This window comes from Patagioenas fasciata, chromosome 5 (assembly GCF_037038585.1).
Source record: "Patagioenas fasciata isolate bPatFas1 chromosome 5, bPatFas1.hap1, whole genome shotgun sequence".
NCBI lineage: Eukaryota > Metazoa > Chordata > Aves > Columbiformes > Columbidae > Patagioenas > Patagioenas fasciata.
In genome coordinates this window covers 30,149,244-30,163,349 of record NC_092524.1, presented here as the reverse complement: position 1 = coordinate 30,163,349, position 14,106 = coordinate 30,149,244, and the positions used below count along the sequence as shown (strand labels likewise).

Genomic DNA, 14,106 nt, shown 5'->3' with positions numbered 1-14,106 from the left:
GTGCAGCAAAGGAACACTTTGCTAATCAAATCTCAGTTACAGCTCTTCACTCTGCAGCATAACAGACCAAGTCTTCCAGCTTGTTCAGTGATAAATCTATAGAGACAGTGATACGGAGTAACTCCAGTTGTTAGAGAATGATCATAAGTCAACAGCTGCTCTTGCAAAAGAGGGGGCTTACTTTTCATTAATTATTTTACAGTATTAGCATTTAAAATAAAATCATCCAGATTGATAAATGAAGTGTCAATTTCAGAAAACAGAATTCCAGACAGGAAGCCCTTAGCACCTCAGATCAAGGGATAAACAATCAACCTTATTAAACCAACAAACCAAGTTTATTTATAGAAGGCTGTACAATTGTGATGAACTATGCTAGGACACCAATGGAACAAAGCAAACAAATCTCCCCCTCTCTGACAAGCGGGAGGTGTAGTCACTCACCTTTACATGCACTTAAAGGAAAAAAGATTACAGCTTTCATACACAGTTCTGTAACTATTCAAGAGTACTTTCTTGACGTACTATTCTCAATATAAGAGGTCTGCATGGTAATTTACTGATTGTTGCCTCTCTTAAAAAAAAGTGTATTTCAGCAGAATCCAGAGACTTTGAGAGGGTAAGTGGCAGTTTCATAGTTGCAGATAACTAGGGCATAGTCCAATCATTCAGATCTGCATTCTAAGCTCACTGCATTTCCTCTCTTTCGGTTATCTCCACTAAAAGTTACTGGCAACACTGTACAGGTCTTGTCAATGTTTTGGCTGTACTACAGACTATTCTTGTGTTACCAAATTTAGAAGTTACCTAAACCCAATACATTAAGGGCAAGCATATTAAAAAATACTGAATTTGAGTTAACTTTACCTTTAGAGACCACTTGTCACTGAGCCTCAGAGCTCTGAGGCATTTCCGTGGAAAAAACAGATCCTGAATTGCTTGATTTTGCTATTATTTCTATAAAGCATTGGAGAGTGATTATTTTGAAAACTGGCTATTGCAAAATAAGTTTAATTTTTTTAATTACAAATCTGTAACATCATTGAAGCTGTTGAAAAAAACCAAAATCATATCAAATGCATATCTACAAGTGAATCACGACGTCTCCTACGAAGTTATCATGGTGGATTCCATAAAGCTGCCCTTAAAAAGTTAAAAGTACATAGATGTGAGAGCCTACTTCAACTCCAGAGTAGCTGGTAAAATAGGCCATCAAATAAAGCAGTCAACGATTATGTATTTACAGAATAACCTACATGTGTCCTAGAACTATGGGCTATTCCGTAAATAAGTATCAAAGATTCCTAATTATTTGTTTACACGATAATTAAGAGATGCTTCATAGGTTGATTTTTTTTTATACACAGTTCATAGTATCAATCTGCACACAATTACATGATGTTTCTTTAAAGCTACTGTTAAAAAAGGAAGAGAAAGTTAAATAAGAACTAGATTAAAGTTCCATTAAGAATCCAACAAGACCGTATCAAGCACAGGTTTAAACATAACCAGTGTATGATTTCAGAAAAACAGTAATGCTCTGACACAAGAAGAGCATCAGCATTTTCCCCCTTCAGGGTCCCCCAGAAACATTCCTATCCAGTTCAGTGCTTAAGTTATTATGTACGTACTGGCCTGAATAGGAACACACACGTGCTTGCAGGCTTACCTGAACGAGGGCCTTTAACCTTTCAGACTTCCAATTCTCTTTTAATTTAGTTCTTAGCTCCATATGTTCAGTTGTATCTTGTTTGGAAAAGTTCTTTGTTTAATGTCACTTATATTTACACTTTGATTTTTTTTAACACCTGAGTGATAATTTAGCTGTCAACTTGTGTCCAGTCAAATATTCCATAAAGCCAAACAATTCTTGTGCTAGTTTTGCACTCTGCTTGTACCAGCTTATATATGAAAAATGTGCATCAGCCATCTCTTGTACATCACCCACTGACCTTTCTACTATGTCCTTACTGTGTCCTTCCCCTTCCACACAAAGTGATTTTTAAAAAAAATTCTTTACAGAAGCCCTGTTTAAATGGTTCACAAAGCAAGAAATGAAGTGAGCTGGAGCCCAGTGAAGACATGACGACTTAACAAACATATAATACTGGAGGCTTGGAGAAGAAATCAAAGCCCAACCAATGAGCAGCCCAAGGCCATTCCAGAAAAAGCTATTCCACCCAGTGACAGCTGGAGACTCCGGATGTGCCACAGATGACAAATCTCACATCAAGAGCTGTGTACCTCTCTCTCATTAGTTAAGAGTAAGTAAAAAAGGGAACGTGAAGTTAAACAGCTATATCAGCCAAGCCGTTTTAGTAAGAAGAATCACATTTAATGAGTTTCTTTCTTGCAACTTCAGATGCTCAAGTACAGCTGGTAGAAATTCATAACAGCCGTAAGAACTGTGACAGACGGATACAAATAGTACTGCAGCTTAAAAATGATAAAAAACACCTGAAAAAAAGTCACACAACCCTCCCAAAAAAATTTACACTTTGAACCTAAGCCAGTTTTTGAAGATTCCCTTCTCCAAAGCTAGGATGAAGGAGTAAGAAGAAGAGGAAGAAAGTGCAGATGACCTTCCAGCCACAAAGGTCTTGTGCCAATCACTGTGCCTGCGGTGGTGTGTAAGGGGAGATCACCAAGTGCTGATTCTGCAACCACCAAGAGGTTCCTATGGAAATCCAGACCTCAGGCTAATACTGAACACAGAGTGGACCAACGAGCTGCATCAACAAAATAAAAACAAAACTCAAACTAAAAGAAATGGGAAAACCCCAAATAGCACAGATCCACATTTGTGAGAGGGGCAGGAAGAAAGGGCAAGAAGGGAGGTCTATACAGTAAATAGTTGAATGGTTTATGTTACAGATGACTGGCAGTTTTAGAGTCTCTTCCCAGCTCCATTGCTGCTCCAACCCAGAAGGGAGAACTGAAAAGGGAGGAAGAAAAGGTAGGACATCATCATGGAGCATGCAGGATCAGAAGCAGCAGAGTGGGTACGCTCAAATAAGCCCCCGCCTCTTTTTGTAGTCCTCCAAGTTCAATGATCGCCGAGGGGCACCATCTTTTGCTGGTGGAGCCTTGGAAGTGATGGCCAGTGCCTTAGATTCTGTTGGGGATAAGAAAAGAGTGAGGACTGAAACACATGAAAACTACAGATTTTTACTTGTTGCTTTTACTGACAGCTTCACCACAAAATCACATTTGGCTTCTCCAGTATACATCAGGTTAGGACTTCAGTTAATACAGGCAGTACCTGGTAGCTTATCTTCATAGATAAAACACGTGTAATTTTGACTCTGTTCGTTAATCCAGGTTTCTGCCAATAAGTATACTCACGTTGGTTAAGAAAACTACAAACAGGAATTCCTTGCTCCCATTTTCAAAAGCCCACCAATGCTTTTGAAAGAACTACTCTGAAAGAAGTGAGCTATATCATAATGAGCTGGACAATCACATCCCCAAACTCAGCTGGAACACTTACCTGAACTGGGTACCTGAAGATCAATTTTTACATCAAAGTCATGCACTTTGAAAAGATCTTCTGAGAGGTCACTGGCTGATTTAGAGTTCACATCTTTATCCTTCCCTTGACCCTGAAATAAAAACTACAGGTAAATCTCCAATCTTTATCTGTCCAGATAAACGCAGATAAAAATGCTTTTTTCTCACTTCTGTCACAAACATACTTAATTTAGCTTTCACACTGCTAGAGACACTTAATTTTATCTCCCCAAGAAAAAAAAAAACTGTTTTTTTCTACGATAATGCTCTACAGGATACCTATTCCTTTAACTGAAGTAGGCACTTCTACTATTAGTCATAAGCTTCTAGAGCAAGAGAGTGACAATGGGAGGAATATAACAGAGACAGAAATGGAAACTTGCCTTGCTCATGTCCTTTGGAGCATCTGGTAATACACCAGACCCATATTTTGCATTTAGCTGGGCAAGGATGGCAGCTTGGACAGCAGGATCTCTGGACTGCAGAGGGGAAATAAATAAATAAATAAATATTATATACACACACACACACATATATATATATACACACGTACACACTGTATTTAAATTAGCAAAAACTATACTGCTGTTTTGTTAAACCAGTCCTCGTATCCATGAATCTAAAACCAGAAGAAGCTGTATATTGGTTATCCCAGCCTTCAGTATCTCAGAGACAACTGAAATCGTCCTGATACCTGTGTAATACACCTGAAAGTTACAGACTAAAAGTTATCCTTCAGAAAGTCTCTCTCTGAGAAAATGAGAAATACATTTCTTGATTATATGGTTTGCTCCCATGGCTAGTCTTAACACTACTGTTAGATGTACTTGCTTTCAGCTTACAGTACTGGCTGAAACACTCTACTAGAGAAAAAAAATCTTTAGGAGACTATTTTCTTTACATCACAGCTGTTTACCATAATTAAGCCACTCAGTTATGATTATTTTCTAATAATTATGTCAGAAATAATTATTTAATCCAAGCCCTGCAATAAAGTTCTTTTTGTATATCCTTGCCAGTTTGTGGAGATGGATGAGAGCCAACCTGACAAGGGTTTTTTAGATACCAGAACTATATACTACTCTAGAACAAGCCAGATTGCCTAGAAGTAGGAGCTGATCACCTTGCTATCATCATTTATACAGCTAGGTATGGCAGTAGCAGCTTTTGCCACAGTATCATGGGAAGTTTGCATTAAACTATCCATCACAAGCCCAAAATATCTGGTCTCCCCTTCCAGAGATCTTTCAGGAAAGTTGCAACTAAATAGAACTGAAACTCGCATCTAAAGCAAACTGTCTTCCCAGAGCTAACTAAATCTGAGTAATTCTACATAGAAGAATTCACTACAGAAGTCTAAACCACAGTACATACCCACATCATGTATGTCCTTCACACTTGGCACTAAAAAAAATACTGCTTTTTCCTTCTCTTGGGATAGTGAGACCAGGATCTCACTCAACTACATCTCACCCTGGCACCTGGAGTGCTAATAGCAAATGGCACAGTTGGGAATGAATACAAACATTTTTCTTCCTACTCTTGAATTACATTGGTTGCTGTTTCTCTGTAAATTGCCTCAACCGAACTTCAGTATTACACTCACATTAGACACTATTGTGGGCTTGCACTGTCGCCTAGTAAAGGGGTCCATTTGTTGGTTTTTCATGCTGTGACTTTCAGCCTGAAGAAGAAAAAGCACATGGTTTGCCAGAGTTAGCTACTCATACCCTTGGAAATCCTCCCACAGCACCTCATCCATGCAAGCATTCGGCTATATATAATATCGAGACCAGAGGAAAACCAGCAACAGCATTACACAAAAAAAGATTTTTGCACACCCACAGTCTTATGCCTCACAAGGCAAAACTGTCCTTATTGAATAGAACACAGAAAATAGGTGCACAACTCTCAGGAGAGTTAAGGCTTAACCATTTGTTAACAAGCTTAACATTTCCTTAATAGAAGTGTTACTGCAGAGAATCAAGTATTTCTTTTACTATTTCATTCTCTGAAGTCTCCTTTCCAATTTCTTTCCCATACAAAATGCACTAAGTCACTATTACAGTCAGTACTCTGCTGATAATCAAGTTGATCAAAAGGATAAAGCAATCTGCTTTAAAATAATGTAATTTGCCTGTATGAAAGATTTTGCAGATCATTAAGAAAATGGAATAATTTCACCATGCAATTATCCCCTTTTGTATCATTTCATCTCTACTGGTACAGAAGTATTACTTCAGCACAATTTACCACAAGAGCCTTTTCAGACTCAACGATATTCCATTCTCTATTTCTCTGGTTGATGTAACTGCAGAAAGAAAAAAAAAAATGGGGGTGAGGGAAAGAAAAAGAGAGTGACTGTCACTTATCAGTCCCCACACAACACTAACAAAGCCATCATGATACACATTTCATCAATATATTGTACAGGAAAGAAGAGAGAAAACCTTGCCGTTAATTCACTACTGCATTGGTTTCTCTTCTTTGTATATTTTGATTGATACTATTTAAGAAAGAAAATTCCCAATATCTGCTTCTTACCTGATTGCAGAAATGTTTTTTGTTCGTTGACGATCCAGGGCCTCTGCTCTCTCTTCAAGTTCATTAAGCTGATCTTGAATCTGTTTGGCCTTGTCTTGGTCCCCCAAGTCCTCAGCCATAGCCTTGAACCAAACAATAACTCATTAGGCATTACTCTCTACCACAGAGCCAGCCAGAAAAATGAGGGACAAACCCATGAATCAGCCAAATAACCCTCTTCCCACTGCAAATATGCAACCCCGCACAGTAAGGAATACAACAAAGAGCTAAACTCTGCTTACAACTCAAGGCAAACTCTGAAGATCTCTGAAAACCTTTGAAAACCCTTAAACTAAATTTAATACTACTATTTACCAGCTCAGGAAAAAAAAATATTATTTCTGCAACTGTCAGTTGTCACTTATTTCCGGGAGTTCGGAAGTTCCCTACCACACCACGAGGCCAACAACAGTGGCTTCTTATGCCACCTGGTGACAACAACAAGCAACTGCACCCTTCTGCAATGGAAAACTAATAATTTACATATTCATGCCTAGTAAAATGTGGCCAAACAATACAGTTAAGCCAAATAATGTAGAACTAAAGATTAATGCAACCTCTTTGTTTTTACTGTATATGAAGCAAAAATGTCTTGAAAAAGGACTACACAAATAAAAACATGTTACACCTATCTTCAGACTGCTTGTTTACTTGACTTCTCAGCTTTGGCTTCTCAGCACTGTAAACTCTATTTGTTCCAGGAGGTCTACACGTAAAGCAGTTCAGTGGCAAGTAAATCCTTCAGCAACGTATTCTTTTCAATGTAAGTACTGGCCATAAAGTGACAATACAGTCACCCCCTTAGTAAAAGACAGTTTGACCTTTTTTCCCCCCTATTTTAAAAAGTATAGGACATCAACTTTCAAACACTATTATGGGGTACCCTGGGGAAAAAAAAAAAAGGTTTCTAAAACAGAAAAACTTCAGACCTTCAGACCTTCTTGTTTAAAGGACACAAAAAGCGATAGGTATAATCGTTGGCAGTTGCCTTTAGAAAAAGAATGGAACAGCTTTAACTGGGTTCTAACTGTTCTAAACCCAGCAATGAACCTCGAGATCCACCTTTTAGCTGCATAGTTAAAGTCAAGCTTACTGCTGACTACTGCCAAAATACAGCTGAGCTCCACTTCTTCAAAATCAAAGACTGCATTAAGCTTGCAGGCATCATCTCATCTCTCACCTTCTCCTTTAACAGCTGAGTTTTCTTCATAGCATAATTTGGAGGTGCTTTTCTGAACCTTTCCTTTTCTTTCACAATCTGTAAGATGCAAAGAAAACAAGAACATGCAGATATGAAATGTTGGATTTCAATGCTTGGACATTCGAAGCATCAAATCAACATCACCTAAGAAATGTACTTACTTACACAGAATTTTACTCATGCTCTTTCTCTGCTGCATTTTTAAATTTGTGACTTGGTAATGAGTTACAGCTCCATTTCCCTCACTTACGACCTACAAAAATCTGATGCTAATCACATTTGGTCAGCATTAAGCAAGCATTAAACCGCAGAAACTATAATACATCTATCATGATGCTGTCAGCTTTTTGGAACTTGAGAACCAAGTTACCCTACTCAGGTTTGGAGTTCAGAGCTCTGCAACACGTGTTCAAGAAGAGGTCATGGGGCACAAAGGATGAAGTTAATCAGGACTAAGCACCAAGCAACAGCTGGATCACCAGGCTACTCTATCCAGTTTTGAGCCTTTTATTTTCTTCTTAAGAAGCAAATAACATTATCATTTTGCTTTGTAACAGCAAGTGCTCTACTCCACGAGTTCTTGTCACCTTTAAGCACTGCCACGGCCTTGCTACAACACAGTTTACCTCCTCAATGTCCTGGTCATTAAACTTGTAGTTGAGGGCTTCTTTGATGGACACTTCCTTCTTGTTTATCTCATCTAGTGTGGGTAGCTGCATCCCAGCAGAGAACATCTAAACACAAGAGACAAAGAGGTTACCTTCCATTCAAAGTACCCTTGGCAGAAAGCTGCTAAGAAGAAACTAAAGTCTGGCGAACTTACCGCTTCCTTCCACTTCATAAACTCACTTTCAGTAAATTCCTGATTCGAGACAAACTCCAAACGAAACACACGTGAATCACTGCCATGCCTGCAACAAGAAAGTGTAACAACATCACTCTCTGATGGTACAGAGTTGTGGTCTTGGATCTACATGCGTAAACTGATTCAAGAAGCCCGAAATCAGACACTTATGGCTACTCTTGTGGCTATCTGTATTCCTAAATTCAGTCAGGTCAGCTATAGTTCAGGTGCCTACAAGAGCTATCAGTAGTAATGCAAAGGAACACTAGACAGAGTCTGCAGGACATAGTCACTCAGCTGTGGCTGTAAAACCCCCAGGAGGAAACAGAAACAGGCCTCTCTCACACCTAAACCTAACATTTGGTGACCCATGGCGTGATCTTCAGAAACACAAAGGTCCTTCACACTTGGATCAGCAGACGTAACTTTTAAGCAGTACTGAATTATACAATGCTGGAGCCAACCGTAATCTAATTTTTATTTTGGTGACCCTCTCTCACACCTAAACCGAACCATTTGGTGACCCATGGCGTGATCTTCAGAAACACAAAGGTCCTTCACACTTGGATCAGCAGACGTAACTTTTAAGCAGTACTGAATTATACAATGCTGGAGCCAACCGTAATCTAATTTTTATTTTGTTGGCCAGTCAAAGTCAGAAATCCCTAAACACTTTCTGCAGAGCATTACCTTTCACACTACCAGCTAAACTACTATACTGCTACTAAACAATACTAAAAATAGTTGCCATGGTGCGAATAGCCTAAGAAGTTATTGAATGTCGCAACTGATTCAGGTAAGACTTCTTTTTTACTTCACACTTGCACCCACATGCATTCTCCACGTCTTCTTGTTTCTTCCAAATAGTTAATATATTCTTATCCTATTTCACCAGGATGTTTTGCACTGTAACAGTTAATCTTCACCTCATGACCCTTACAAAGGCCGCAAGAACTGAGAAATCCAATACTACATTCAGCTTCTTCCCTCCAAAGTACCATTTTATGTTGTAACACATATGCCAGACCCAATCATGTATGCCTTTAAGGTGATACATATTTCTAACATCTGATTATAACAACAACAGAGAAAAGATTTAAAAGAATATTGCAAAGCTCAAGAGGCATATAAAAACAATTACAAGTTACCAACACAAATGAATTTCTCAGATGTCAACACAATCAGAAGTCCCAGCATGAGATTTTTGTAATAATTTCCATTATGCCCAAGGAGGCAAAAAAGACAAACCAAAACAAAACCAACAATACCAAACTCAACCTCAACATTCCAGCAATATGTGACAGGCTCAGTTTGCTTTTTAGCTCTCATCTCCAAACCACACACATTACCTTACTTGCTATGAAAAGGACATCAACTCACAAACTCATGAGAATTACTGTGGTATCTTACCGCAACTGTAATCCTTTGTTTGTCCGCGTACCACCAAGCTGGTAAACCTTTGCAGTCTCTACCACACCAGTTATCTCAGCAACCTACATCAAAAGGAAAGAGAAAGGATGCAAGAGGGTTTTTTTTGTGTTCCTGGAATATATCTGGCCTATTCAAGACTTTTGACTAGAAATCAAGAACCTTAACCTAACAATTCTAAAGAGATCAAGGAAAGCAAGACTCTTCAGTGTACATTATCAGGTACTGAATTAGTTGCTTCATGCGTCACCTTTGAGCTGACAAATTATATTATTTGAACACTTGATGCAGTTTTTCTATTGTCTCAGTTCAACCTTTCTGACTAAATGGCATACACTTTCTTACTTTTTCTATTTCCTTTTCAATTAACATCGGTTTGGGTTAACATTACGTCCCAAATGAAATATACCAGTGCTGCTCACACGCTAAACACAGCCCCTGTGGGGACCTTTTTAATGCATTTTAGAGAATATTATTGCACCCTATGATTGTGCAGTTACAGCAATGAAACAGAAATACAAAACTGTGTTCTCAATCACTTTCTCTTTTGAGGTACACTGATGTACTAGAAACAATCTCTAAAAAAAAAAAAAGACCACACAATAACTTGGGAACATTCCCAGAAATAAGGAGTGAATGTTACTCATCCTTACTTGGTCAAAGCAGAGTCCTGAACTCTAGTTTGCAATACAAATTATGAGACAAGAGAGCACGAACCAAAGCTGGAAGAACACGCTTTGTTAGTGCTCCCGCTCTCTTACTAAATATATTTCTTCACCTAGCTGGTCCCATAGATTTATTTATTTTTAAACCAGTCTCTTCCATTTCTTTGCTAGCAATTACTTTTTCTAAATATAAGCAATCTTTTTATGTTAATCACTCAAACAATCACAGGTACTTAAGAATTGCTAAACTGCAAATATTACACTACAGCACTATAAAAAGAACTAGATCCCTTGGAACTAAACTCACCCGATAAACGGGTTTGCTGTTGTGATTTCCAATGCCAATCCGGACAAAGCAGCCAGTGACTGTCTTGGCAAAGAAGGGCATATGACACCAGCGTTCCAGCTTGTGTCGCGATAACCGTACTCGGTTCAGTTCTTCAGGCAAGGAAACTGGCTGGGATTTAGGGGGAATTTCTTCTTTCCTGATTTGGGAAAGATGAGAGGGAATAAAGAAAAATGTAGAGATATAATCACCAGAAAAGGGGTTCTCAGCAAGGTGCAGCACGAGTGCTGGCTATTTATACTACTAGTAAAAGGAATGATTCATCATGGCCCAGTTGACTGTAGATCAAGTGTTCATGAGAAAGGCTTAATGCAAAGTCCCAGACTTGTGACCCACTGCCCCTGCTACCAAAAAAGCAGAAAGACTCACACAGCAAGGCAGTTTGTAGGCCAGTGCTTTAAGATATGCCAGCACATACCTCTGCCCTGCTAACATGCCAAGGTGCTGCAGTTGCTAAACTGTAGGACTAAACAAATCTCTGAACAATTGTGTAAATGGGGCTAAAGGTAACAACAGGGAACTAAAGCTGCAAAACCATCCAAGATAAATCAGCCCCATGTACCATGATATAAAAGCCAAGTACTCAAATTTGAGCAATGTAAGTGTGCCCAGAGGCAAAACAACTTTAGAGACACTTAACGACAACCAAACAATCCTCTAAAATGGCATGTGCCAACATAAAGTAGATCTCTGTTTTTGAACATACACTTACAAGTAATCATAGTCCAATGTTTACTACTTACTCTTCCTCTTCATCAGAGGATGAGGATCTGGATGAGCGATCACTTTTCTCACTAGACTTATCATCCTCCTCCTCCTCTTCATCATCAGAGTATACTTCACTAGTTTTTAATGGCTGTTTTTTTGCAAGCAGTTCAGCTGTGGGAAGGAGGAGAGAGAATAAGGAAAAGTAAGCTGTAAATCTTTCATGGAAGTTTCCTTTTAGAGCTGAAACTTTATTGTTTGGGAAAAAAAAATAAAAAGAGGCACACAGGTGTGAATTTTACACTGGATAAAAGTGCCACATGTTAAAAAACACTAGTAAGCTAAGAACTCCATTGTATATGTTCAAAGAGAAATCCAAGTATCTAAAAGGATCTTAAATCTCAGTTACACTTATCTTCAGTCTCCCAACTTGACTGCACAAAGCAATACAAGATGGGCATAACAACTGGATGTACAAGATAAAGCTATTATGATGAGATAACTCATTGTTATTTTGCAAGTGAAAAGAAAATCTCATGTTTGGAAAGCAGCTCAACAGAACCCAGTAGAGTAATAAAATGGGTTGCATCGAAAATCTGTGACAAGATGGACAAGATGATGAAGAAACATGCAAATATAGAGAAGGTAGCACAAGTACAATAAATACAGCTTGGATGGTTCAGAGATTAAAGAACATAATTTAACTGACCAATTAAATACACAAACTAAACATTACTAAGTGCCATTCAACAGGCTGGAATCCAAGCTTGCTTTGTTTTCAGACCATTCTGGGGAAGGCAGGGGGAAGGAATAGAGCATCAGTGGTACCAAACAATACCCCAGGTGGTCATACTGGGCAACGGACTGAGGAAAACACAGACAGGGAATTCATTCACTCCAAGGTGTAGGGTTGTGGCATCGATTCCAAACAGGAAGTAGCACTTTCCAAAAGCTGTATTAATGCCTCAGATATTGTAGCAATAGCAACATGCTTTCATACCTGTTCTGTTCTTCCTTTTCTCTCTTTCTGCTTTTAGTTCCTCCATTGCCTGAGATTTCTTGTCAAGTTTCTCATCCCGCTTTGATCGTCGCTCTTTGTTATGTGACATGACCTAAAAACATGCACAGAAAGACCCTCAACTTTAACTGAAATCCATAAACTGAATGCATTAAACAAAGATTGCTTGTGCACTTTGAAAGCTTTTCAAATATAAACTACTAACAAACTTGATTTTCAAAACAGTTTTTTTCAAGTTCATTTTTACAGAGGCTAGGAAGAGGGAAATCAATCTGAAGTATATTTATTTTTTCTAATTCATATCAAAAATAATGAACATATTTACACCTCAACATTTCTGCCACCAAGTTTTAGTCTCAAAACTCCTCCTTAAAAAAAGCACTAGAGAAATAAAATTGAAGTAATTCTGCAACTACTAAGTAACAAGGACAAATCGCATCAATATTATTCTCATTTGCTTCTCCTTCTGCAAGGCCAAAACAAGGCACTTGTTCTCATTCATTAGCAAAGAGAAAAGTTATGTTAAAAGATACTTAAAGTAAAAATAAAGTTGAGTGTGAAGTCTGCAATATAGTTCCAAATCTTAAATGCTTTAAGTCATCTGATATTTTACATTTCAGGTCTATCTGGAATATCAGGTAGCACAGAATGCAACTTCTATAATAATCATAATAGACAGTCACTTGAAGTAAGCTGAAGTAATTTCTAGAAGGCACTGTAAAAGAACTCCACATAAGATCCTTTTATATATACATATATGTACATTAGTCTACACATTATTTATTTTACATGTGGACTATATAAGTTCATATACACACAGAGTTGGGAGGGGTTGGGAGATAAGATTTAGGTGTTAAACATTTATTTCACTGGAAGATAACAAGGAGTGAATTGCATGCTGGAGATGCTCTCCTCCATTGCAAAAAGACAGAAGGGACAAATGCAAACAATAGGCAAGATGAATCCCATCCCATTCTGGAAGCCCATCTGCCCAGACTCTATAAACAGTTAAGGGCAAGGTCTTAACCATTTGAAACTACAGACAACTAGGAGAGGAGCACTGCTGGACCTCATCCTCACTAACAATGAGGGTCTGGTTGAAGCAGTAAAGGTCGAGTGCTGCCTTGGTTGCAGCAACCATAAATTGGTGGAGTTCAGGATCTCATGTGGCAGGAACAGAATACCAAGCAGAATCGCAACCCTGGACTTCAGCAGGTCAAACTTTGACCTTTTCAAGCAATTGATAGGGGAAATCCCATGGGCAAGGCTGCCTGAAGGTAAAGGGGCCCAAGACAGTTGGTTAGTATTCAGGGACTGCTTCTACCAGGCTCAAGATCAGAGCATCCCAACACGCAGGAAGTCAAGGAAGGGAGCCAGGAGACCTGTGTGGTTAAACCGGGAACTGCTGGGTAAGCTCAAGGGGAAGAGATTTTACAGACCATGGAAGTAGGGGCTGGCCACTTGGGAAGAATATAAGGCTGTTGTCCGAGGGTTTAAGGAGGCAACTAGGAAAGCTAAGGCCTCCTTAGAATTAAACCTGGCGAGAGGGGTCAAGGACAACAGAAAGAGCTTTTTCAAATACATGGCAGATAAAACTAACACTAGAGGCAATGTAGGCCCACTGACGAATGAGGTGAGTGCCCTGGTGACAGAAGATACAGAGAAGGCAGAGTTACTGAATGCCTTCTTTGTCTCTGTCTACTCTGCTGGAGGTTGTCCTGGGGAGCCCTGTACCCCTGAGGCCCCAGAGGAAGGCAGGACAATGGAGGAGTCTGCCTTAGTTGATGAGGACTGGGTTAGGGAGCA

The 14,106-nt window shown here is 39.0% G+C and overlaps 1 protein-coding gene across 1 annotated transcript in view; it reads right to left on the bottom strand.

Annotated features, from left to right (window-relative positions):
- Positions 1–316: 316 nt before the first annotated feature.
- RTF1 (RTF1 homolog, Paf1/RNA polymerase II complex component) overlaps positions 317–14,106 on the bottom strand; it is a 30,995-nt gene continuing 17,205 nt past the window's right edge. Inside the window, exons 6-18 of the mRNA XM_065838860.2 lie at positions 12,283–12,394; positions 11,321–11,456; positions 10,539–10,716; positions 9,549–9,631; positions 8,118–8,205; positions 7,921–8,028; positions 7,274–7,351; positions 6,055–6,176; positions 5,764–5,821; positions 5,117–5,194; positions 3,894–3,989; positions 3,491–3,602; positions 317–3,115 (exon numbers count right to left, since the gene is read on the bottom strand). Of these exons, the coding sequence (XP_065694932.2) occupies positions 3,009–3,115; positions 3,491–3,602; positions 3,894–3,989; positions 5,117–5,194; positions 5,764–5,821; positions 6,055–6,176; positions 7,274–7,351; positions 7,921–8,028; positions 8,118–8,205; positions 9,549–9,631; positions 10,539–10,716; positions 11,321–11,456; positions 12,283–12,394 (1,356 nt within the window). The 3' untranslated portion in view covers positions 317–3,008. The remainder of the gene's footprint in view (positions 3,116–3,490; positions 3,603–3,893; positions 3,990–5,116; positions 5,195–5,763; positions 5,822–6,054; positions 6,177–7,273; positions 7,352–7,920; positions 8,029–8,117; positions 8,206–9,548; positions 9,632–10,538; positions 10,717–11,320; positions 11,457–12,282; positions 12,395–14,106) is intronic.